This window comes from Salmo salar, chromosome 26 (assembly GCF_965601325.2).
Source record: "Salmo salar chromosome 26, fSalSal1, whole genome shotgun sequence".
Classification (NCBI taxonomy): domain Eukaryota; kingdom Metazoa; phylum Chordata; class Actinopteri; order Salmoniformes; family Salmonidae; genus Salmo; species Salmo salar.
In genome coordinates, this window is record NC_138316.1 from 30,681,610 (window position 1) to 30,707,093 (window position 25,484).

At 42.6% G+C, this 25,484-nt stretch overlaps 1 protein-coding gene across 1 annotated transcript; it reads left to right on the forward strand.

Annotated features, from left to right (window-relative positions):
• Window positions 1–1,528: 1,528 nt before the first annotated feature.
• On the forward strand, window positions 1,529–24,531 carry LOC106562416 (72 kDa type IV collagenase). Its single transcript, XM_014127292.3, has 13 exons — window positions 1,529–2,132; window positions 2,576–2,802; window positions 3,797–3,945; window positions 4,478–4,606; window positions 4,835–5,008; window positions 5,803–5,976; window positions 10,321–10,494; window positions 10,779–10,934; window positions 11,168–11,294; window positions 16,772–16,908; window positions 20,585–20,744; window positions 21,152–21,261; window positions 23,488–24,531. The coding sequence occupies exons 1-13, from the start codon at window positions 1,977–1,979 to the stop codon at window positions 23,592–23,594; spliced, it is 1,980 nt and encodes a 659-aa protein (XP_013982767.1). The 5' UTR covers window positions 1,529–1,976; the 3' UTR covers window positions 23,595–24,531.
• Window positions 24,532–25,484: the final 953 nt, after the last annotated feature.

Here is a 25,484-nt window from a genome sequence, read left to right on the forward strand (position 1 = left end):
ACGCTCTGGAAATAGTTTTACATGGAACTCAAAAGGGTTCTACCTGGAAATAAAAGGGTTCTACCTGGAATCAGAAATGGTTCTTCAAAGGGTGCTCCTATGGTGACAGCTGAATAACTTTTAGGTTCAAGATAGCACCTTTCTCTCTATGAATGAAGTAGTAAGCCACACCTAGGCCTAGGATACAACATTTACTGTTCCTTGCAGCAACAGGTGTCAGGTAAACATTTTGCTAACATAATCACAAATGTCTTAAAAGAGGCGCTGGAGCCAGGACAGAACAGGTGAACTCTCAACTTCAGGGCCTGGTTAGAGAGCGCCTTTGAACTGATGTTCCAACTTTTTCAGTGGTTTTAACATTTTGTTAAACTTAACTATTTCTAGCAATATTAGGCTACATTCTGTTGATGATTAGTTATTTGAGAAGGAGACCAAGTCAAGACGTTGGACCGGGTGATTCAGTTTATAGTAAGGCAGTTTATTATGAGACAAAGATATTTGGCAAAGCATGCACGGACTCCTTCGTTTAGCTCATAGGGAACTAGCAGAAGAGAGCCCCGAAACATAGTGTACATCCAATTTATACAATGAAATAACAGTGTGTTGACGTTGAGTCTAGTAGGTCCGCTCTCCTGACTGGTCGATGAGTGGAGGGACGGTCCACTCTCCAGGTGGTGTCGACTTCCCATTGGCCCTTGGCAGTGTCCGTTGTCCTCGGAGTCCAACACACCTAAGTGTGTGTGTGTGTATTTCTGGTAATTCGTGTCTGGGTGCTTGCGATATTCATGGAATGTTGTTCTTTACACCAGTGGTCAGTTCGTGTGGCTAGGGTGCTTTCATGTCTTGACATTTTTGTGAGTGCTTAGTCCGCCATCAGTCTCTGGGTGTGGTCGTGATTGGTATCAGTTGGTTGCTCAATATGTCTCTGGAATTTTGTTGTGTGCTGTTGTGAAACATGTTGTGCAAATGCCCTCCTTATATATAATTAGGTAAAACGTTAGATTATCTTTATTACAACGTTACAAATTTCGTTGTCACTGTTAAAGTGGTTGTTTTGACGCAACATTTGTCTCTTTCCTTATTTGGTGTTTGGTCCTCTGAGTGGATGAATGCGGTGTATAGGAGCTCATAAACATTTGCTAAAACTTATGCTTCGAACACACCGACAGAGTAACTGCATTTTGGTACACCAGAATTAAGTTCATTTCCAATGAAAGCTACATTTGTCTTGCAGCATTGCGTTGCAGAGGTAGTTGCAGTGCGTTCGGTGTGGTGCATATGTTGGATTTATTGAACATATGCATCAAACTATATGTATAGATGGCTTCACAGAAATGGTAGCAGAAGGTGCGTTCTGTGTGGTGCATACGTTGGATTTATCGAATGTATGCGTCAAACTGTATGCGTAGACGGCTTGACAGAATTGGTAGCGAGAAGTTGAATGTTGAACTTTTGTTGAATACATATCCAGATGATGCTGCGTACTGTGATCGAAACGTTACAAGACATTCCCTGTAGTCCCATGGCCTCTGTTCGTCGGTAACCTAGAAAGGCGCGCTCTTTATGCTGAATTTTCCCTATCTGTTTGGTTTCATTGTCAATCTATCTACTATTTATGCTGGATTCGTGCCATCATTGTACCCGCTTCAATGTATGCGCAGATACAACGAATAGGCCAAGGGAGGCTAGGAATTACGCAGTAAACTCGTAATTATAACAGGTCTCCGGTTACATTTATCCAACGTTCCCGGATTTGGGGAGACTGCGCAGTCTGTAGCCTATACTTCCCGTGGCAAGCAGCATAAAAAATTGCATGTGTAAGCACAACTGAGTTAGCAGACCTGGGTTGCAGTGCAGAATGTCCCGTTGAGGAGAAGATAAAGCAACAGAAGAGGAAAGAGGACTACATCCAGCCCAGACGCGTTCTGTTTTTCTCCATCCTGATTACATACACAGCGATTCTCCACCGGGGAAAGATGGGGTGCCACACGGCATTTAGCCCCCGACACCTTGTCCTCAAAGTGTTGTTGGTACAGTTAATCGCCTTTCTCCAGAAAACCTCTGCAGCTCCCTCGCCCATTATCAAGTTCCCGGGAGACGATAGTCCAAAAACAGACAAAGAAGTGGCTCTGGTAAGTGTTCCATAAACAACTTTTCATAGTGGGAATGTAATGTGACTTTTGCTTCAAACTACTTTATCGGTTATTTTCAATTAATTAAGGAAGATAGAACTTAAATGCCATTCGACCATTTGTGAATTACTTTAAAATGACATCATTCATGAAACTCATAATGTTTTGGCTTCAGACCTGATCGTTGGATACCCACTGGGTACACACTGGTTGAATCAACATTGTTTCCACGTCATTTCAATGAAATTACATTGAACCAAGTGGAACAGACATTGAACTGACATCTGTGCCCAGTGGAGATGTTTCATTGTGTAATGCACACAAATGTTCATGCATTCATTGATACAGTATGTCTACATGGATGAATGCACTATATAGAATAGGAAGGCATCAGAATAGAGCCTATATCAACTCATAGGCTTGTCTTTTATTCCCTTCTGCAGCACTATCTGAACAAGTTCTATGGCTGCCCACAAGACAGATGTAATCTCATGGTGTTGAAGGACACCCTGAAGAAAATGCAGAAGTTCTTCTCGCTACAAGAGACGGGCGAGATCGACCCCAAGACAGTGGAGATCATGAAGAAGCCCCGCTGTGGAGTTCCTGATGTTGCCCAATACAACTTCTTCCATAGGAAACCCAAGTGGCAGCAAAACGCCATCACCTACAGGTCAGTGGTCAAAACATGTTCGTTTGGCCCAAATAGTGTTTTGGAATAGGGAGTTGTGCAATAGGCTTTGAACCCCATGTGCAATAGGGTTGTACTCCATATAACTCCCTATGTTGCTGTGCAATGTGCTGACTGCTGAACAAAGGAAATGACTCCTCCAGCGCCTGCAGCTTGTTTTGGGGAGATGAAAACCTCAACTATGTGCTGCCCACCAACCCAACCACAATCTGCTAACTCCAAGATTCCTGTACAATGTGTGCTTGTTTTGATATTTTTAATTTGAGGTTAAGAAAAGTTCTGTTGTTTACATCAGCCCTTTCTGTGTCCTCATGACCACTCAGACTCACTGTATGCACCATGGGAAAAACAAAGATGGGGAGAAGTTTACCAAAACAACAAGAGACAGAGGGTTGTAATGCTCAGACAGACTCACTGTATGCACCATGGGAAAAACAAAGATGGGGAGAAGTTTACCAAAACAACAAGAGACAGAGGGTTGTAATGCTCAGACAGACTCACTGTATGAACCATGGGAAAAACAAAGATGGGGAGAAGTTAACCAAAACAACAAGAGACAGAGGGTTGTAATGCTCAGACAGACTCACATAGCAGGGGTTAGTTGCTGGACTCTCTCATGAAGCATTCCAACCACATGAGTCATAGGCAAGGCCTGAAGACTGATGGACTTTTTCTCCAGAAGGGAGGTTTAGGAAAGCTCTGCTCTATTGCTTTCGTCCTGTAAATAGAAGAGAGTGGTGTGTACAAGCTTTTGTCTTCTGCATTTTGACATAGGTGAATCTCACGTTTGAGGGTTTTATATGCTGACATTGGTCCCTCTGCTTGCATTACGTGCATTTCCTCAAGCATACCTAGTCAATCACACAGTAATATCCCATTATGTAAGATGTATGATGCAGCACATCTTCAGCCAGGGATGAGCTGTTTAATGAGTCTCCTCCTCAGTTTCTTCTCGTCTCTGTGTTCCACCTCTCAGGATTCTAGGCCACTCTCCTGACCTGGACGAGGAGACTATTGATGACGCCTTCTTAAGGGCCTTCAAAGTGTGGAGTGACGTCACCCCACTCAAGTTCACCCGCCTCATGGATGGAGAGGCTGACATCATGATTAACTTTGGCCGCAACGGTACGGTATTACAGAACAGTTTAGACGTTTATATTCTGCTGAATGTTCTGTATGAAACGTCAGCAAAGCCGGATGATGAGTAGCCTAGTTAAACCAGACTTAATTCTGCTCTCACCTTCGTTCAGACTGGTTTAACGAGGCTACTCATCATCCGGCTATTGTGCAAAAGGGCGGAAGTGGCTGGGAACTAGATTAGATGATGGGTGCTCAGTGCTGCTAATCGTATAGTATAGTACCGTAGGCCTGCCTATGTGTGAGTTACTAGTTGCTCTTTCTCTGGGTTCCCTGTGTCTCACATAAAGTCAATATTCTCGTGGCGAACATATAGAGGTCAAAACAAGTCCAGAATGACATGTTTTCATTACATGTCTTCATGGCACCATCCCATACGTGATCTACACTGTTGAAGTCTAACACTAGCTACTTTAGAGACAGTTCTATTCTGAGTTGAATCCATCCAGCAAGGCTGTAATTGTATACTGATCTGTGCCTTGAGTCCTTTTGTTTTAACCCTTGTTATGTGAATCCACAGAGCATGGAGATGGCTACCCCTTCGATGGTAAAGATGGTCTGCTGGCTCATGCCTTTGCTCCTGGGCCAGGCACCGGGGGAGACTCCCACTTTGATGACGACGAGCAGTGGACCCTGGGAGAAGGACAAGGTACTGGAGACTGTACTGTCTGAGTTGTAAATAAGAGTTCATCCTGATCTAATATATAAACCTACTTGTTTTTACTTATCACCTATTTTTTCATGGTCATACATGCCACGTTTTTAAAGCAATTTGCGGTTAACATTTCACCAATGAAATGGCTGAAGCACACAGTATCGGATACAGCTCTGTTTGATCATCACGTCTCCCCTCACCCCATCCCCCTCCTCTCCACAGTTGTGAAGGTGAAGTTTGGTAATGCAGAGGGGGAGTTCTGTAAGTTCCCCTTCATGTTTATGGGGAAGGAGTACAACAGCTGTACCAATCAGGGCCGTGATGATGGATTCCTCTGGTGCTCCACCACATACAACTTTGACGACGACGGCAAATACGGTTTCTGTCCCCATGAATGTGAGTATGAGCCAAAATGCTGTGTTTTTCATTTTCCTCTAAAGAGTTCCTGTGAATGTATTGTGCAAAAGAGTTGTAGTATGCGTTTTGATATCTACATGGAGTGTATAAAGTTAAGTGTTGCATTCAGCAGTCCCTCAAGGAACGTTTATTGTGGTGTTTTAGCTATAGTTTCTGACGAGGAGTAGGCCAGGAGTTACTCCAGGTGAGAGGTTTGTGATTAGTTAGAACAAGCTGTGTTGCTGTTGGACCAAGTGGGTGGGAGTCCATTCTGGGAAACTGGTGTTGTTGTCTGGGTCATAAAATACTCTCACTTCTCTGTGTTGCTGGGCCAGATTCATGAAGCTTTTCATCAATCCATTTGTCTGTGTGTTTGTGTTGCTGTCCATGGTACTGACATTAGGGTATAGACTCACCATAAATGAGCGCAAAGACATATTGATACATATAGGCTTACAGTCGACTCATATGAGACCAACAGTCTTTATGAAACTTCCTAACTGGTTATCCTTTGATCTTGAGAAAATGGCGTACTCAGTGAAGTCTTGTGAAACATTTATCTTGTTGATAGTTTTATAGACTGTTGATATACTGTAGCAATAAACATTTTAGTCTGGACAGAGTGGATGTGTAACACCCTGACAAAGAATGATTTTGCGGTTCAGTTAGCTTAAGATTGACTCTGTAAAATCACTCAAACTCAGGCTCAACGTAACTGCCATGGCATTTTATTAAATGATGAAAACCTACTGTAAACTCTATATAGATCATTCCTTCAACTTCCTGTGTTACAGTGCTGTTCACCCTGGGTGGAAACGCGGACGGAGCTCCCTGTAAGTTCCCCTTCACGTTCCAAGGGGAGAACTATGATGGTTGCACCACTCAGGGGCGTGACGACGGCTACCGCTGGTGTGCTACGACTGAGAACTATGACAATGACAAGTCCTACGGGTTCTGCCCTGAAACAGGTAGGTTCCCAGTTCATACTGCCCAAGCCTGAAGGGGTCTCTCCGTCCATATAGCATACAAGCCTCATCAGCTGTGTTAACCCAAACAGCTAAGGGCACTGATGCATCCAACAGACCTAACTGTTGCATGGAAACCTTCATCTGAGGATTATATTGAAATATGTGTGTGCTTTCGATTGTACTTGAGCCAGGTTGTGTGTGTGCGTGCTAGCGTGTGTTAGTGGTGCGCGGGTCAGCTGTTTCTTCACCCGCCCACTATTGCTATTAACCCATCCGCAACCGCCTGACTATATGTGATAGTGAAAGTCTGAGGCCCTCACCCAACTCTAACCCGTGAATGTAGAAAATGCGCTATAGTGTCGAGGCTTTGGGTAACTGGTGAAAAGGAGTCAGGCGCAGGAGAGCTGAGATGCGTGGACAAGGCATTTAATACATGAAAACCACCAGTATAGAAACAGTACAATGGTGCGTGAAATATACTGGTACCACGAAAATGACACGGGTGCATAGTACAAACCCGGCAACAAAATACCAGCCGTCAGATACAGCCATCAACATGGAACAAATACGCACAATTACATGTGGGAAACAGAGGGTTAAATAATGAACAGGTAATGGGGGAATTGAAACCAGGTGTGAAAAACCCACAGACAAAACAAATGGAAAATGAAAAGTGGATCGGCGATGGCTAGAAGACCGGTGACGTTGAATGCCGAGCGCCGCCCGAACAAGGAGAGGGACCGACCTCGGCGGAAGACGTGATATATAGGCTACTGTCAAAGACGGCAGAACAATTTTTTGACAGAGGGTACAGGATATTTCTTTTGCCTGATTTAGATGTATGTCTGCTTATAATTTACAACATTTTGGTGGGCTATTTATTAGCCAACTTGTCTATAATTAGATACATGTAGCTGTCATTATACAGTGCACACATTTTGTTACGTTACAGCCTCATTCTAAAAAAATAAAATAATAATTACCCCATAATGACAAAGCGAAAACAGGTTTTTTGAATTTTGTGCAAATGTATTAAAATAAAAATCTGAAATACCTTATTTACATACACTACCATTCAAAAGTTTGGGGTCACTTAGAAATGTCCTTGTTTTCCATGAAAACATACATGAAATAAGTTGCAAAATGAATAAGAAATATAGTCAAGACGTTGACAAGGTTATAAATAATGATTTTTAATTGAAATAATAATTGTGTCCTTCAAAAATTGCTTTCGTCAAAGAATCCTCCATTTGCAGCAATTACAGCCTTGCAGACCTTTGGCATTCTAGTTGTCAATTTGTTGAGGTAATCTGAAGAGATTTCACCCCATGCTTCCTGAAGCACCTCCCACAAGTTTGATTGGCTTGATGGGCACTTCTTACGGTCAAGCTGCTCCCACAACAGCTCAATAGGGTTGAGATCCGGTGACTGTGCTGGCCACTCCATTATAGACATAATACCAGCTGACTTCTTCCCTAAATAGTTCTTGCATAGTTTGAAGCTGTGCTTTGGGTCATTGTCCTGTTGTAGGAGGAAATTGGCTCCAATTAAGAGCCGTCCACAGGGTATGGCATGGCGTTGCAAAATGGATAGCCTTCCTTCTTCAAGATCCCTTTTACCCTGTACAAATCTCCCACTTCACCACCACCAAATTACCCCCAGACATCACATTGCCACCACCATGCTTGACAGATGTCGTCAAGCACTCCTCCAGCATCTTTTCATTTTTTCTGCGTGATCCGAACACCTTTTTTTTGTCTGTCCATAACACTTTTTTCTAAATCTTCCTCTGTCCCGTGTCTGTGTTCTTTTGCCCATCTTAATCTTTTCTTTTTATTGGCCAGTCTGAGATATGTTTTTTTCTTTGCAACTCGGAGTCGCCTCTTCACTGTTGACGTTGAGACTGGTGTTTTGCAGGTACTATTTAATAAAGCTGCCAGTTGAGGACTTTTGAGGCATCTGTTTCTCAAACTAGACACTCTAATGTACTTGTCCTCTTGCTCAGTTGTGCACCGGGGCCTCCCTCTCCTCTTTGTATTCTGGTTAGAGCCAGTTTGCGCTGTTCTGTGAAGGGAGTAGTACACAGCGTTGTACGAGATCTTCAGTTTCTTGGCAGTTTCTGAATAGCCTTCATTTCTCAGAACAAGAATAGACTGATGAGTTTCAGAAGAAAGGTCTTTGTTTCTGGCCATTTTGAGCCTGTAATCAAACCCACAAATGCTTGGGGATAAAACAGTTTTTACCCCCAAGCCATAAGATTCCTGAACAGGTAATCAAATGGCTACCCGGACTATTTGCTACTGTTATTTTTCACTGTCTTATTACTGTTGTTTTATTTCTTTACGTACCTATTGTTCACCTAATACCTTTTTTGCACTGTTGGTTAGAGCCTGTAAGTAAGCATTTCACTGTAAGGTCTACACCTGTTGTAGACCTGACAAATAAACTTTGATTTGATTCTCCAGATACTCAACTAGTCTAAAGAAGGCCAGTTTTATTGCTTCTTTAATCAGAACAACAGTTTTCGGCTGTGCTAACATAATTGCAAAAGGGTTTTCTAATGATCAATTAGCCTATTAAAATGATAAACTTGGATTAGCTAGTTTCCAGCTACAATAGTCATTTACAACATTAACAATGTCTACACTGTATTTCTGATCAATTTGATGTTATTTTAATGGACAAAAAATGTGCTTCTCTTTCAAAAACAAGGACATTTCTAAGTGACCCCAAACTTTTAAACGGTCGTGTAAGTTTTCAGAACCTTTGCTGTGAGACTTGAAATTGAGCTCAGGTACGTCCTGTTTCAATTGTCCCTCCTTGAGATGTTTCTACAACTTTATTGGAGTCCACTTGTGGTAAATTCAGTTGATTGGACATTATTTGGAAAGGCACACACCTGTCTATATAACGTCCCACAGTTGACAGTGCATGTCAGAGCAAAAACCAAGCCTTGAGGTCAAAGGAAATGCTTAATTCTGCAGGAGTTATTTTTAAGGCTATGTGAGAGGTTATAGACCTACAGTCAGTGTCCAGATTTCAGTTTCCATTAACCAATCTTAACAGTAGGATACAGTTCCTTTGACATGCCATAGGCCTATTTGAAGTCTCGTCTTGTGGCTGTGGAATTGGTGTACCACCTCACAATCATCACACATAAGATAGCCGGTACTGCTATGTTACTGCTAATCCTCTTTTACCACTTCTCCAAATATTTTCTGAACATTACTTTTCTGGCCCTCCCTCCTATTTGTTTTCAATTCTCCTTTCGCAGCTTTTGTCTTATTGAATTCAACTTCGACAATGTCCTTCTTGTCTCTGTGTATTGACGTAAACTTTTTCTGCCCATTAAGAAAAGCATTATTTGGCTTTCTGCCCATTCCCAAAAGCATTATTTGGTGATTGGCGGTGTAGGCTATTTGGCACACGTACAGTTAAGTCCTGAAGCTTAGGCTTATGCACTAATACCAGATCGCCTAAAATAATGAAAGAAAAACCTCAATGTAACCTATATATATTGCACAAGAATTATACATTTATGGATTTTTTAAAGGTATTGTTTCTCTTTATTCAGCCCGCCCGCCTACCCTCCCACCCTTCAGCCACACAAAATTTAATGACCCTAAACCCATCCTCCCGGGACTGCGGGTTATGAGTCAACCTGCGCATCACTAGTGTGGGTGCTTGCATTTATTAGTCAAGGTGTGCTGTGCTGATGCCTCCATGTATTGGTGTAGGATAATGTTATAATGTTCCAGACCTATGGTTTCCAATCTTGCAGCAGCTAGTCTCCTGAATGACTGTAAAAGTATTTTACTGAGTGGCTGCTGGCTGGGGTTATTTTCCATTGTGTCAGTGGGGCTGGCTTGGGGCTTTGGGGTAGAGTCGGGAGAGTGAGAGAGCGGGATATGGGGAGAGAAAGGGAGAGGGGGGGGGTTTAAGGCTGAGGTTTTCATCTGGTTCTAATTGGTTGGGAATGCTGGCGTGCAGTGTAGTCTTGTGTGTGTGTGTGTGTGTGTGTGTGTGTGTGTGTAAGAATCACTGAATAAGAAACAGGCTGCTTAACAAACTACACAAGCCCAGTGCTGTACCAACCCAGATATAATATTATCATGCAGGAAAAGAAAAGCCACTTTTTGGAGAGTGGTATTTGGTTTTGTTTTGGATATACCGTAGACACAAAATACATCTGATGTCAATGTCATTACAGTCATGGTAGTTTCTCAAGAAAATCCATTTAGCAATTCAAACCAAATCAAGTTGATATCTTTAAGCACTACCTCATCGGCACATTAAGAAAAGTCCATTTGATTCTGAAATATGTATTTTTGTTCACCCATGCAGCCATGTCCACCGTTGGAGGAAACTCTGAGGGTTCCCCCTGTGTGTTCCCCTTCACGTTCCTTGGAGACACTTATGACAGTTGCACCGCTTCTGGACGTAGCGACGGCAAGATGTGGTGCGCCTCCACCAAGAGCTACGACGATGACCGCAAGTGGGGCTTCTGTCCTGATCAAGGTAAATATGTAATCGATAACCTTTGACATTATGCTTGTTTGTAGGTGGTTTTAGCAGTTTAGTGGACAATGACAATTCATGTTTATTTATTTGAATCATTTGTATTATTATTCTGTTTTATTCATTAATGCATTTAGTCATTCATTGTCTATGCAGAATGAAGGGAAAGTGGCCATCAGGAATTTCCCAACATGGAAACTATTCTCATTCACCTGACTATATCTTGACTTGTTATGCTTTGAATATGTGTTGCTGTATCTCTCACTCCTATTGGTGTTGTCCAGGCTACAGTCTGTTCCTGGTTGCGGCCCATGAGTTTGGCCATGCCCTGGGCTTGGAGCACTCCCAGGACCCTGGTGCTCTGATGGCCCCCATGTACACCTTCACCAAGAACTTTAGACTGTCTAACGACGACATCAAGGGCATTCAGGAGCTCTATGGTCAGTTGGAAATTCTTATGTACTGCTTATGGGTTATGTATGGGTTATGAATGTGTTATGAAGTCATTATGTAGGTACCTTTTAAAATAACGTGTAACCATGACTTCACCCGCCGTTCATAACCAGTGTACTTTGGTGAATGTCCTGCAGGTAACAAATGTATTTCTCCTTGTTGAAGGATATCAATCTCATCTACTCAAGGCTCACCATGTTGCCTCTCCTTTTCCTCTCAGGTGCTGGTACAGACAAGCCCGTGCCTCCCACCCAGGGCCCAGTCACTCCTATGGACATCTGTAATGAACCTGTGGTGTTTGATGCTGTGGCCCAGATCAGAGGAGAGACCTTCTTCTTCAAGGACAGGTAAATGATTTACTGGGGATTCTACAGTATTACTTCTGATCGCCAATGGTTAGAGCAACATTTGACTTGTAGGTAATACACTTTGTTTGACAACATGCTTTTAGAGAAGACCAATCTGACCACTGATCTGTCCACAGGAAACAGGCAGAAAGAACATATAACCCGAAGACTCTGTGGTTAGAGTCATTGGAGCAGATCAGAGTCCACATGTTAGACCTCACAATCCACAACTAAATCATTTCACCACAAACAATGGGTAGTGTAATAGGGGGCTTTGTTTGGTCTCAGAATGAATTATTTTCTCTTGGCAATCAGTTGTTTTGTTTGAATGAAGGGGGTGGTGTTATCTCTGTCTGAGCTCTAATGCTTATCCCATACTGTGATAAGTATAAAGTTATGAAACAGCTGGTAATAATAACCACTCTCACAATCCTGTATCAACTATGGTAAACCAAAATGGCTGCCGGTAATGAGATTGTAAACCAGACCCTACTATATAGTACAGGGTACAGACTTCAACTGGGATTGTCCTATGTAGTGTAGAAAAGGAATAGGCTTTCTGTATCTCTCCATCTTACATTATCTGTTGTGGTTCATTCTCAGCTTTCCATGACTCGGTGTACTTTCCCTCTGAAACATGAACTCTTCACCACAACAGATGAATCCTGTCTGGGACAAATTATGTTAGGAACACTTTCAACCCAAACAATAAGCTATTGCATGCAATCCAAATTACAACATTTTGACTGAAAAGCAGGTTTAGATTAGGCTTCATTGGACATTTTATATGTTCCTTCTCAGACATTGCCGCCACATCTTTTAGCCTTCAAAGTTTTAAGGTGAGCTTTACTATATATCTGTCATTGCTGAGTTGGAACGGTGTCCAAAGCAAACAAGTATACTTTTTTGACTCAAAAGACTGCAGTCATTCATCCTGCCTGGCTTTGCCCCCTGCCCACCCTGAGTCTGGGGCTGGAGGGAAACCACCCTCAAATCCTGCTTACAAATCCTGCTTTAGTTCATAGAATCCTGCTTTAGTTAGGAGTTAAGTCTTCACTCGCTGTGGTTCACCATGCATTGACACTGTTCAGGGAACAGGGACAAACATCATGCTGAAGGCTGTTCTGTGGACTTTAAACTACTGTATAAACAGTGTAGTGTTTGGTTGATGTGTCAACGGAATATTAACTGTTAAAGGATGGAGGACTGCCAATTAAAACCGGAGTCTGGTTTTAACAGTAGAATCTCTCTCAATAGTTTGTTTAGAAATGATTTGACTATGCCTCTAAGTCATATCTTTGATTGGGTTAGTTTGGTTATTTTTTTAGGTATATCATCTGTTGTCTGCTGCTCAAACATCCTAGAGAATTCAAATCCACAAGATATCCAACAACTATGATAAAAGCTGGCAGAATACCTATACAGTGATGTGTTGTGGACAAGACACTGGACCTGGGGATTTCTGGAGAGATTCTCCATTTCCTCATCAGCAAGATCATTGTCTCATTCAAAATGATTAGCGGTGTTCTAGTTCTAGATATCACATATATCATGATGTCATTAACAATGACACATATTCAATGATAGCTATAATTATGGGGTGTATCTCTCAGATGGAGGGAAATGCCATTACGGAGGGAGTTACGGCTATAGGATCTTCATTTCAGCCAGTTTGCTACAGTAGGGAAATAATCCTGAAGCAAAAGGAAATGTGAATAAATATGTGAATCATAATTAATGGACATTTTTTTTGTAGGGGTTGATACATTTTAAGTTTGTGCAAATCGAGTCTGAAATGTTAAAGTGGAAATTACAAACTTTAGAAGCCTTTTTAAAACTTGAATAAACTGCCGTGCAGGAAAATTCTCATCAACAAAAGCGTGATCAAATTAAGATCCTACATCTCTATGGAGGAGTTACAATAGCAAACCCATAGCTGCATGATATCTGGACTCAGAGGGCCAGTTAGGCTGTATCTCAGGTTTCAGTGGTGGGATGACTTTGGTCCCTAGTTATTCATTGTTGGCTCTAGGTCACCAGATGGTTTAGCTATCAGAGCCATGGAGCAGAGGAGTGAGAAGAGATGGAACAGAGACCGCGAGAGTGAGGAGGGATTCAATATAGAGAGAAAGAGTGAGGAGATTCAATATAAAGAGAAAGAGTGAGGAGAGATTCAATATAGAGAGAAAGAGTGAGGAGAGATGGAGACTCAAGTCAATAAGCAAAGATTAGGATAGAGACTACTAAGGTTATTGGCATTTCGTTTCCTCAGACAAAAAATTGTTTTCATGGAGCTGTCAACCAATATCAAGGTTAATAAAAATAGCCTAGGGCCCATTAGGATATTAATTTCTGTGTGCATCCATTTTGTTTTGTTCTGCTTCTCCCTATTTTTAGGCAGCCGTGAAAATACAGAGACAGATAAATAGGGAAGTCACAGACTGGAGGGCAGTCACCAGTCTAGTGGGTCAGTGTAATGTCTGGAGGGCAGTCACCAGTCTAGTGGGTCAGTGTAATGTCTGGAGGGCAGTCACCAGTCTAGTGGGTCAGTGTAATGTCTGGAGTCTGGAGGGCAGTCACCAGTCTAGTGGGTCAATGTAATGTCTGGAGGGCAGTCACCAGTCTAGTGGGTCAATGTAATGTCTGGAGTCTGGAGGGCAGTCACCAGTTTAGTGGGTCAGTGTAATGTCTGGAGTCTGGAGGGCAGTCACCAGTCTAGTGGGTCAATGTAATGTCTGGAGTCTGGAGGGCAGTCACCAGTTTAGTGGGTCAGTGTAATGTCTGGAGTCTGGAGGGCAGTCACCAGTCTAGTGGGTCAGTGTAATGTCTGGAGTCTGGAGGGCAGTCACCAGTCTAGTGGGTCAATGTAATGTCTGGAGGGCAGTCACCAGTTTAGTGGGTCAGTGTAATGTCTGGAGGGCTACTAGACTGGACACAGTGTGCATCAGTTTAAAAGTGTTGTCACCCAGCTAACACTTTTTTGAGAGCAGATCTCTCTGGTGTAGGTAGAATCCTCTCTCTGGTGTAGGTAGAATCCTCTCTCTGGTGTAGGTAGAATCCTCTCTCTGGTGTAGGTAGAATCCTCTCTCTAATCTCTCTGGTGTAGGTAGAATCCTCTCTCTGGTGTAGGTAGAATCCTCTCTCTGGTGTAGGTAGAATCCTCTCTCTGGTGTAGGTAGAATCCTCTCTCTGGTGTAGGTAGAATCCTCTCTCTGGTGTAGGTAGAATCCTCTCTCTGGTGAAGGTAGAATCCTCTCTCTAATCTCTCTGGTGTAGGTAGAATCATCTCTCTAATCTCTCTGGTGTAGGTAGAATCCTCTCTCTAATCTCTCCTGTCTCAGCATGGTGATGGAAAGCAGATCTGGACATGAAGGATGAGTAAGACATCGTGGTGGTCTAACTTCACTGTGTGCTCAGCACCTTATTTACAGTCAATGGCTCAGCACAGGGCTGGGTGGGAAGTCTGCAGAATAATCCACTGAACTGAACCCACGCACACTGTCACTGTTCACTGGCCTAGTGATTTTTTTATTTAACCGTTATTTAACTAGGCAAGTCAGTTAAGATCAAATTCTTATTTACAATGACAGCCTACACCGGACAAACCCAGACGACACTGGGCCCAGTCATGGTCGGTTTGGCCGGTGATGAGGTGGGCCTGTATGGGATCGAGACTCTGAACACAGACAGCCCTGCTAGCTAGGTTTCTCTAACATCTCTGGCTGCATTTTATGCAGGAAGTGTATTACACATGCATCCAGAATGTGACAAGAATGAGTGAAATGAACCAGGCCTTTAATGTAATAACTTCACACGTTGCTCATTGGCATCTGTGCGAACACTTTAGACATTACTGTTGTCCAATCAAAGACATTTCTTAAACCTGTCGTCCAGGGCCGTATATTTAGAGATGCAGTGAGCTCCAAAAGTATTGGGACAGTGACCATTTGTTTTGGCTCTGTACTCCAGCACTTTGAATTTGAAACGACTGACTTTTTGTACATGGTCCCCTAAAATGGGGGAACTAAAAGTATTGGAACAAATTCACCAATGTATTTGGTCCGATATTCCTAACACAAATTGGGCACAAAATAATCTGAAACACAAACAAAACAGCAAATGAATCCAATGCTTGATGTAATCATTGTGTGCTAAGAATATGGGACCAAATAAACTTTTATACACACAAGTGAACTTGTCACAATACTTTTGGGCCCCTAAAATGGAGGGGGGGGGGGGAAAGAGTCCATGTACAAAAAGTGCTTTCATTTCTAAACGGCTCATATGGATGAAAATACCTTCAAATTAAAGCTGACCGTCTGCATCGAAAGTGCTGGAGTACATAGCCAAAACAAAACACGCTGTCCCAGTACTTTGAGCTCACTGTATCTCTGCTAGAGCTGACCTTATCTGCTATTGTCCCTTCTCAGTGTACAGGACTTGAGAGGGATGCCTAAGGTAAAGCCAAACATGTTTCATGTTAAAATCTGCTACTCTTTTGGAACGCAGTATTGTCAAGATAACTACTTTTTACCGTGTGTAAAATTGCTTGTTTCATTTGAAAGCTTTTTATAAAAATACAAAAAATGCATGAAATGAAATGTATGCATTCACTACTGTAAGTCGCTCTGGATAAGAGCGTCTGCTAAATGACAAATGTAAATGTAAAATGAAATGAGTGAAATGATGAAATCTCTGTGTCCCAGATATTTTAATCTCACAATCAGAGGTGGACATGAATTGTCTTCCTGTCTGATTTGGGGTCAGGTTGGCTTGTTTTGTGGGACTAATTCAACATACCTCAACCTTTAATAGATTGCTATAGCAGATCATCATATGACTACTTTGTCCATATCTGCATAGCATTTTATAACCATTAACAGGCTATCTGAGAAATATCTGGCTCTTTGAAAAATAGGTCAATGGAAAAGACTTGGGGAGCTGCTGCTGCTGTTGTTGCTCATGCAGCTGCCTGTTGGAAATCTGGGCAAGATGGGTCTTGTTCCCCTGGCTTCGATAAACACCGGTCCTAACGAGAACCAGATGCTGAATGAATCAGGCTATTGTGGCTTCGCTGCTGAAACTCTCCCTCTCACTCACTGCCCCTCTCTCTCTTTCCCCCTTACTTTCCCCTCTCGCATCTCTTACTGCCCTTCACTTTCACCTCTCCCCTCTCTCTTTCCCTCTTCCCTCTCTCTTTTCCTCTTTCCCCTCTCTTTCCCCCTTCCCTCCTCTCCCCTCTCCCCTCTCTCTTTCCCCTCTCCCCTCTCTTTCCCTCTTTCCCCCTCTCCCCTCTCTATTTTCCTCTTTCCTACTCGCCCCTCTTTCCTTCTCCCCTTTCTCACTGCTTCTCTCCCGTCTCCCCTTCCCCCCTCTCCTCTCTTCCCCAGCGCCCTCTACTCTCCCCTCTCTCCTCTCTGTCCCCTCTTACATGATTTGAACCAGTAGGTAACTCCTCTCTCTGCTCTCTCTATCAGGTTCATATTCAGGTCAACCAACTTCCGGGGCAAGCCTTCAGGTCCCATGCTGGTAGCCACCTACTGGCCTGAGCTCCCTGTTACCATCGACGCTGCCTATGAAAACCCACTGGAGGAGAAGACTGTGTTCTTTGCAGGTAATGTATGTATGGGAGACTGAGTTGTGCCATCCACCATTGAGATACAGTTTCTTTGGAAAGTATTCAGACCCCTTGACTTTTTCCACATTTTGTAATGTTACAGCTTTATTCTAAAATTGCTTTTTTTTAAAACACACAATATCCCATAATGACAAAGCGAAAACAGGTTTTTAGATTTTTGGGGGAAATGTATAAAAAATAAAAAAAACATATCTTATTTACATAAGTATTCAGACCCTTTCTATGAAATTAAGTTCAGGTGCATCCTGTTTTATATTGATCATCCTTGAAATGTTTCTACAACTTGATTGGAGTCCACCTGTGGTAAATGCAATTGATTGAAAAACATGAGCTGGCGCACACACAGAAAAAATATTTTGTGTAGAGGTGCTGACTAACGGCGAATAAACTATAAATATAAAGAGTCGCACACTCCATATATAAATTCCCAGTAATTTATTGGGTAAATCACCAATGTTTCGGCATCACTGTGCCGTTTCGGACATGATTTGGAAAGGCACAAACCTGTATATATAAGGTCCCACAGTGGACAGTACATGTCAGAGCAAAAACCAAGCCATAATGTCGAAGGAATTGTCCATAGAGCTCCAAGACAGGATTGTGTCGAGGCACAGATCTGGTGAACGGTACCAAAAAAATTCTGCAGCGTTGCAGGTCCCCAAGAACACAGTTGCCTCCATAATTCTTAAATGGAAGACGTTTGGAACCACCAAGACTCTTCCTAGAGCTGGCCGCCTGGCAAAAACTGAGCAATCGGGGGAGAAGGGTCTTGGTCAGGGAGGTGACCAGAGCTCTAGAGTTCCTCTGTGGAGATGGGAGAACCTTCCAGAAGGACAACCATCTCTGCAGCACTCCACCAATCAGGCCTTTATGGTAGAGTGGCCAGACGGAAGCCACTCCTCAGTAAAAGCCACATGATACCCCGCTTGGAGTTTGCCAAAAGGCACCTAAAGACTCAGACCATGAGAAACAAGATTCTCTGGTCTGATGAAACCAAGATTGAACTCTTTGGCCTGAATGCCAAGCGTCACGTCTGGAGGAAACCTGGCACCATCCCTACGGTGAAGCATGGTGGTGGCAGCATCAGGATGTTTTTTTGCGGCAGGGACTGGGAGACTAGTCAGGATCGAGTCAAAAATGAATGGAGCAAAGTACAGAGAGATCCTTGATGAAAACCTGCCCCAGTGTGCTCAGGATCTCAGACTGGGATGAAGGGTCCCCTTCAAACAGGACAACGACCCTTAGCACACAGCCAAGACAACGCAGGAGTGGCTATATTAAATACATTTAATGAGACATATATATTAAATACATTTTATGAGCCCTACATTAACCACATTTAGTGAACCCAAACCCAAAAACGCCCAAATAATTGTGCCGTTATCCAATAAATTCCCATTAGTTGTAGCTAGCTATATGCTCTCTTTGGTAGATAAATGAAACTATCTCCCGTAGACAAATCTTTTTGAGTGTGAACTGTATTACTGTACTGTATTGTATTATATGGACTGGAATTACGCACATCATTCAAACCATGATAAAGCAGAATAGAACATGCAATTCTGAAGCAGCACATGTGGCCTACAAAGTTACAAGTATAGCCTAGAAATGTGATTTTTAATTTTGGAATTTGTATAATTAGTAGGCTGACGCTTCATTCCTTCCTCGCTTTCAACAGTTAAATGAAATAAGTTTTGATGTCCTTATCTTCATCATTCTAATGACTTGAATAACATAGGAGCAGAATTAGATACAGAAGGCTTTCACTTCTCTTCATAAAGATTGAATGATTATAGTTCTGAATATGTAACTGTTATAACCAACCACCATCGCGAGTTCGCTCTTCTTTCAAACTACCGTGAGTTCTATTGGCTGCTGTATTTAACATTCAGCAAAAAAAGAGCTTGCATCCCTCTTCGAATAGTCTACTGGTATAATTGTCTATTTTCCAGCGAGCTATTCTAGTCTAGCTTTTACTGCATGGGTCTCCAAGAGCTAAGGAGCGTTTTTTAAGGAGGCCAGGGGAGCAGAGGTGCTTGCGTATTGCGCTAGAGACAGAGGCTATAAGTTATAAGCTTATTATGCATCACCCATCATTAATTGGCTAAATATCAGGGTGGCAGGGTAGCCTAGTGGTTAGAGCATTGGGTTAGTAACCAAAAGGTTGCAAGTTCAAATCCCCGAGCTGACAAAGTAAAAATCTGTCATTCTGCCCCTGAACAAGGCAGTAAACCCACTGTTCTTAGGCCGTCATTGAAAATAAGAATTTGTTCTTAACTGACTTGCCTAGTTAAATAAAGATAAACATTTTAAATTAGCTAAATATAAGTTTAATACCTAATTGACTGTATTACCTGATAGAGGTAGGCTAGAACATCTATATATAGGGCTTTATATCAATCTAGAACAGGATGATCTATTTTTAATGGAGTTGATGGAGAGAGAGAGAGACTGCGCGGGCACTGATTTAAAGCTACGATATTCAGCTGCAATACAAAACATGTTCTATCTTTCCAGTTAAAAAACAAGGTGACCTCTGAAAGACAGGTGGAGATGGGTAAGTTAGAGGTGCATTCAGTCTTTATATTACTGAGCATAGACTATGCTGAAGCAAATGTAGGCCTCCCTGTCACAAGGAAAAAAGTTCCCATGATGAGATGAGAGGTCTACATGCACTGTGAACTGCGCTCCATACTGTGATGGGGTGTCTGTCCCCACCCTGAGCGTTGATTCATCATTCAGAGGCCGTAGAAAAGCCAGATGTAGAAATTGCAAATCATTTAACAATTCCATTTCACGCCACGCTGTTCATATAAATAATTTATTATAATTTACCGGTTTCTCACAGTTACTGTATTTATCCCGGTAAATCTCGGTAACCAGTTTCCCGCCATTCAACCCTAATACATACATACATACAGTTTTGTATGTATATATGTATGGGAGAGTATGTAGATTAGTTGTCATTCACTGTTGATACCCAGGAGAACAATCCAGAATTACACGCTTGCATATATGCAGTTCATTGTTGTGCTTATTGACTTGATCAGAAAAACTCACAATGACATTTTCATGGCAGTTTCCTCTCTCTACCACCGTTAAACGGCTGTGACAATTTCCAGTAAATAACATCCTATTTCTAAGAAGTTCACCGTTAGGGGAATCATAAGTGTCTTTTAGTATTTCAGTCAAGTATACTGCTAGTATGTGGTTTGGACATTTTGGACATTAGTAGTGTAAGTAGTTATTAGTGGTTTATAATACATGCCATGCATTGTAGAAGCATGCCATTCTCCTTTAGAAAAGCTCCATCTCCTATAAGACCATGAAATCAGAGCTCTTCCTATTTAAGAAGATGAATGCTTGGCCTTGTAGAAGAGAACCATTTCTGTTCCATCCAGCCCTTCAATTGTAAAGCTATGAGTCACATTTCCTCAATCCTTTATCCAGTCCTCCCTAACCACAAGACATGATCAAATGTTAGCCTGGCCCCAGATCTGTTTGTGCTGTCTTGCCAACTTCTATGATCATTGTCTCTCTGTGGCTAATGAAAAGGAAACAGTTTAGAGAAACTCTATCCTCACAAACCCTTTCCTGTGAGCATCTTGACCTGTGCTCATTTGCCATCTCTCCCCTCCTCTCTCTCATATAGGCAATGAGATGTGGATCTTCAATGCAGACCAGATAGAGAAAGGCTACCCCAAGAGAATCTCCTCTATAGGCCTGCCCACAGACCTGAAAGGCATTGACGCAGCCTTCTCCTTCGGAAAGAGCCAGAAGACCTACCTGTTCGCTGGAGACAAGTTCTGGAGGTGAGTCACCACAACACAACCCCTACCAAAGCCTGTGTCTGGTCCACTCAGTATTGTAACGATGACATCACTATAGAATTAGAATTACTTTAAAGTCATTCTAATTCTATAGACGTCACTGTGTTGATGTGTTGCTGTGCTGAGCCATGTCTGCTTTTAATTAGAGACCTTAGCTTCCACTGGACTGTTAAAACAGCTCACTCTGCTCTTACCTAATACAGGGATAATGTAAGATACTGTTGCTGTATGTACTTAACTCTTGCATGACTGCTGTGATTTGTCAACCAAAACGGCCCAATCTTCTCGTACCTAACAGACTAACATAGTATCATGTACTTAACATAGTATCATGTACTCATGACTAAACATTGATATCATGGCCTCTGTGTGTTATCATGCCCCTCCAGGTACAATGAAGCCAAGAAGAAGATGGACCCTGGCTTCCCCAAGCTCATCGCTGACTCCTGGAACGGAATCCCAGACGGCATTGACTCTGCCTTTAGTCTGAATGGCATTGGTAAGCATACTAGAATACAATACTGTATAATACATACTTTATTGAACATCACTTAGAGTGACACCACCACACACACAGAGCAGGGGGGATAGAGGGAGACGGAGAGGGGTGGGGGGTAGAGAGGGGGAGGGATAGAGAGAGAGATACCCACTGGGCACAGACGTCAATTGAACGTCTATTCCACTTTGCTTCAATGTAATTTCATTGAACTGACATGGAAACAATGTTGCTTCAACCAGTGTGTGCCCAGTGGGATATCTACTGAAGAGAGAAATAGAGAGAGAGGTAGCTGGGGCCTGTGTGAACTTGGAGGGAGCACTGCTTCCTGCTTTAGTCTGAGCTGTACCGACACACCACTGGCTGCAGGCTTACATTCCTGGCAGTTAGAACCCAACCTGACCCAGCCAGTCCTCTCATTATGAACTGGCACCTGGCCTTAAAGCTGGAATCCTTAGTGGTGAAACTGCCACGTCTGTTTAGATATTACAACAACAAAGACGTTACTTAAAACAATCAAAACTGTTTCATTCCCTCTGACATCATAGCACATCATTGCACGCCCGATAGGCAGGAGGAGAGAGAGAGCAAGGAGAGGAAGCAGGAGGAGAGAGAGAGAGAGCAAGGAGAGAGAGTAGAGGCAGGAGGAGAGAGCAAGGAGAGTGAGTAGAGAGGCAAGAGGAGAGAGCAAGGAGAGAGGGTAGAGGCAGGAGGGGAGAGAGATAGGGTAGAGGCAGGAGGGGAGAGAGAGAGGGTAGAGGCAGGAGGGGAGAGAGAGAGGGTAGAGGCAGGAGGGGAGAGAGAGAGGGTAGAGGCAGGAGGGGAGAGAGAGAGGGTAGAGGCAGGAGGGGAGAGAGAGAGGGTAGAGGCAGGAGGGGAGAGAGAGAGGGTAGAGGCAGGAGGGGAGAGAGAGAGGGTAGAGGCAGGAGGGGAGAGAGAGAGGGTAGAGGCAGGAGGGGAGAGAGAGAGGGTAGAGGCAGGAGGGGAGAGAGAGAGGGTAGAGGCAGGAGGGGAGAGAGAGAGGGTAGAGGCAGGAGGAGAGAGCAAAGAGTGAGTAGAGAGGCAAAAGGAGAGAGGGTAGAGTCAGGAGGAGAGAGCAAGGAGAGTGAGTAGAGAGTCAGGAGGAGAGAGCAAGGAGAGTGAGTAGAGAGTCAGGAGGAGAGAGCAAGAAGAGTGAGTAGAGAGGCAAGAGGAGAGAGCAAGGAGAGTGAGTAGAGGCAAGAGGAGAGAGCAAGGAGAGAGGGTAGAGGCAGGAGGAGAGAGTGTAGAGGCAGGAGGCGAGAGAGAGCAAGGAGAGAGAGTAGAGGCAGGAGGAGAGAGAGGAAGGACTGAGTAGAGGCAGGAGGAGAGAGTAGAGGCAGGAGGAAAGCGAGAAAGCAAGGAGAGAGAGTAGAGGTAGGAGGAGAGAGAGAGCAAGGAGAGAGAGTAGAGGCAGGAGGAGCGAGTAGAGAGAGGAGGAAGTAGTATAACACAGGAGGTAAATCTTAGTCTATGGCAGTTAACCAGGGTTTTTTATACCCTTGCTTCTGACACACATATACTATACATCACACTCCGCGCTTCCCTACTAAGAAACAGTGTTTGATAGAACCAGCCTGTGCTGCTTCACAGAGCTACCTCTGTCTTCATTCTAATTAGCCTGAGCTCCTCCACCGCTGATTCCTGATTGGGTGTTTTTACTGAGGAGACGAGTGACATCATCATGTCCTCTTCCTCTGGCTGAGACGATAGTGTGTTACTAAGATATAAAAATAAAAACAGGTAGGCAAGTTGAGAAGAAGTTCTCATTTACAACTGCGACCTGGCCAAGATAAAGCAAAGCAGTTCGACACAAACAACAACACAGAGTTACACATGGAATAAACAATAAACAAGCCAATTACACAATAAACAAGTCAATGACACAGTAGGGAAAAAAAGAAAGTCTATATACAGTGTGTGCAAATGGCGTGAGGAGGTAGGCAATAAATAGGCCATAGTAGCGAAGAATGACAATTTAGCAAATGAACACTGGAGTGATAAATGAGCAGATGATGATGTGCAAGTAGAGATACTGGTGTGCAAAAGAGCAGAAAAGTAAATAAAAACAGTATGGGGACATATTTTACACTAGCCCTCTAGTGTGTAAGGCCTCGTGGCTTGCTCAAGGTGAAATTAGATGTATATTTGATGCACTGAATGTGATGATGTTGATGTACCTTGTCTCGTCATAATGTTTGTGTTTTCCAGATTACACCTACTTCTTCAAAGGTGCCCACTACTTCAAAATGGATGACAGTAGCCTGAAGATCGTCAAACTGGGCGAGATTACAAAGGACTGGCTGGGTTGTCACTAAGCAACAGTGAGACGCATAGACATTGGCTAAGCTCTCAGCGGACTGATTCCCCCCATCCCTATCCAACCAGCCTATCCTGCACCCTAGCCTAGAAACTAATGACACCTTGTAACACACCGTGGGACCATCTACACAGGCTGAACATAGGCAACAGGATTTTGTATTATATTACGGTGTGATATTATCAGTTTGTGTTATGATGATGCAGATTTACTTTGATCTCTTTAGCCCGTTTTTTGTTATTAGAAACTCAGACATCAGGTATGTCCACACTACATAGAGACAGGCAGTGTTGTACTGGAAGATATTCTCCTGTATAAATGTAGCTTCACCTGAGCAGTATTGCATTATCTGAAGAATGAATGCTGTCTATATTTACTGCTGTCTGCAATCTAGCGAGTACATGATACTGTAATAGAATGAGAAATAGTCAATAGTAATTTCAGTGTTGTGGAATACATTTGAAAATATGAATTTGCACAATATGTCTGGACAGATAATGGTGCTTATAGAAAATGCTTATTTGCATGATATTATATATATATTTGATATGCAGTTTTTCTACATTCTGTTCAGACTATTTTCAGAAGTAGTTATAGACACACCTTATTCTTCATATAGGGCTAGCACTTTGTATTAGACTATACAGGGGTACTGCACAAATATGGAGACCAAATTCTCTATTTTGTAGGATCTGTCTATTGTTTCACTGATGGTACAGGGAGATGAAAGGCACAGGCTGCCTAGAGACTGTATCTGGTTTGTTGTTGCATGATGGAGTCATGACAAGAGAAGTACCACAGAAGTATTGTGTAATACTCTTTTTGTATTGTTGTTTTGATACTAGTCATTTTGTTTTGATTCAAATGCTTTTTTATAATACTTTGTGCAATGTGTCATTCTCTGTCTGTAAAATAATAAAGATGGATGGTCAATACGTGTGTGTGTGTGTGTGTGAGAGAGAGAGAAAAGCCATTAACGTTTCTTACTAGATGGGACTAATTTGTCAGTAAATTAATAGTTTATAAATAGGTGTAGTTCTAAAACGTTGTTTTTCAAGTACACTTCATAGTGTACATTTGTATTCAGGTCCTTGTTGAGCCATTCTGAGGGCCCTTACATACAGTACCTCTGTGGTCAATGTAAATGCCATATTTGACTAATAGGTGACATCTTGTGGATGGATGAAGGTCTGAAAAACGGTTTATTGTGGTTTTTATTATTGAGCAGAGCATGTCATCACGCCAGCCATAGTATGCCTTTGCCCTTGAGATATGACTTAGTTAATTTCATACAAATTAACACAACAATTTGACCCCAATTGCTAAGCTGTGAAAAGAAACCTCAATGACTATTCTTATCCTTCTATGGGTATTTCTGTGTTTTCTTTTCTTTAGGCCCTATATCTAGTCTGAATGCCACCCTAATGTACATTAACTAATCTTGTAAAGTTGCTTCAAAATTATACATTTTGTAATTCAACATGAATATTTGACTTGTTCACACCATTTATTTCAGCCAATCAATTTACATTTAAGGGGCTTTATTGGCATGGTGCGCAAATAGTTAAAGTACAAAAGGGAAAATAAATAAACAAATATAGGTTGCATTTACAATGGTGTTTGTTCTTCACTGGTTGCCCTTTTCTTGTGGCAACAGGTCACAAATCTTACTGCTGTGATTGCACACTGTGGTATTTCACCCAATGATATGGGAGTTTATCAAAATTGGATTTGTTTTCAAATTCTTTGTGGGTCTGTGTAATCTGAGGGAAATATGTGTCTCTAATATGGTCATACATTTGGCAGGAGGTTAGGAAGTGCAGCTCAGTTTCCACCTCATTTTGTGTGCAGTGTGCACATAGCCTGTCTTCTCTTGAGAGCCAGGTCT

Excerpts from the sequence above, each read along its gene's own strand:
- LOC106562416 (XM_014127292.3), top strand. The coding sequence starts at position 1,977 with ATGGGGTGCCACACGGCATTTAGCCCCCGACACCTTGTCCTCAAAGTG. Across the intron at positions 5,009-5,802 it reads CGGTTTCTGTCCCCATGAAT|TGCTGTTCACCCTGGGTGGA; the intron begins GTGAGTATGAGC and ends CCTGTGTTACAG. Across the intron at positions 10,495-10,778 it reads GGGCTTCTGTCCTGATCAAG|GCTACAGTCTGTTCCTGGTT; the intron begins GTAAATATGTAA and ends GGTGTTGTCCAG.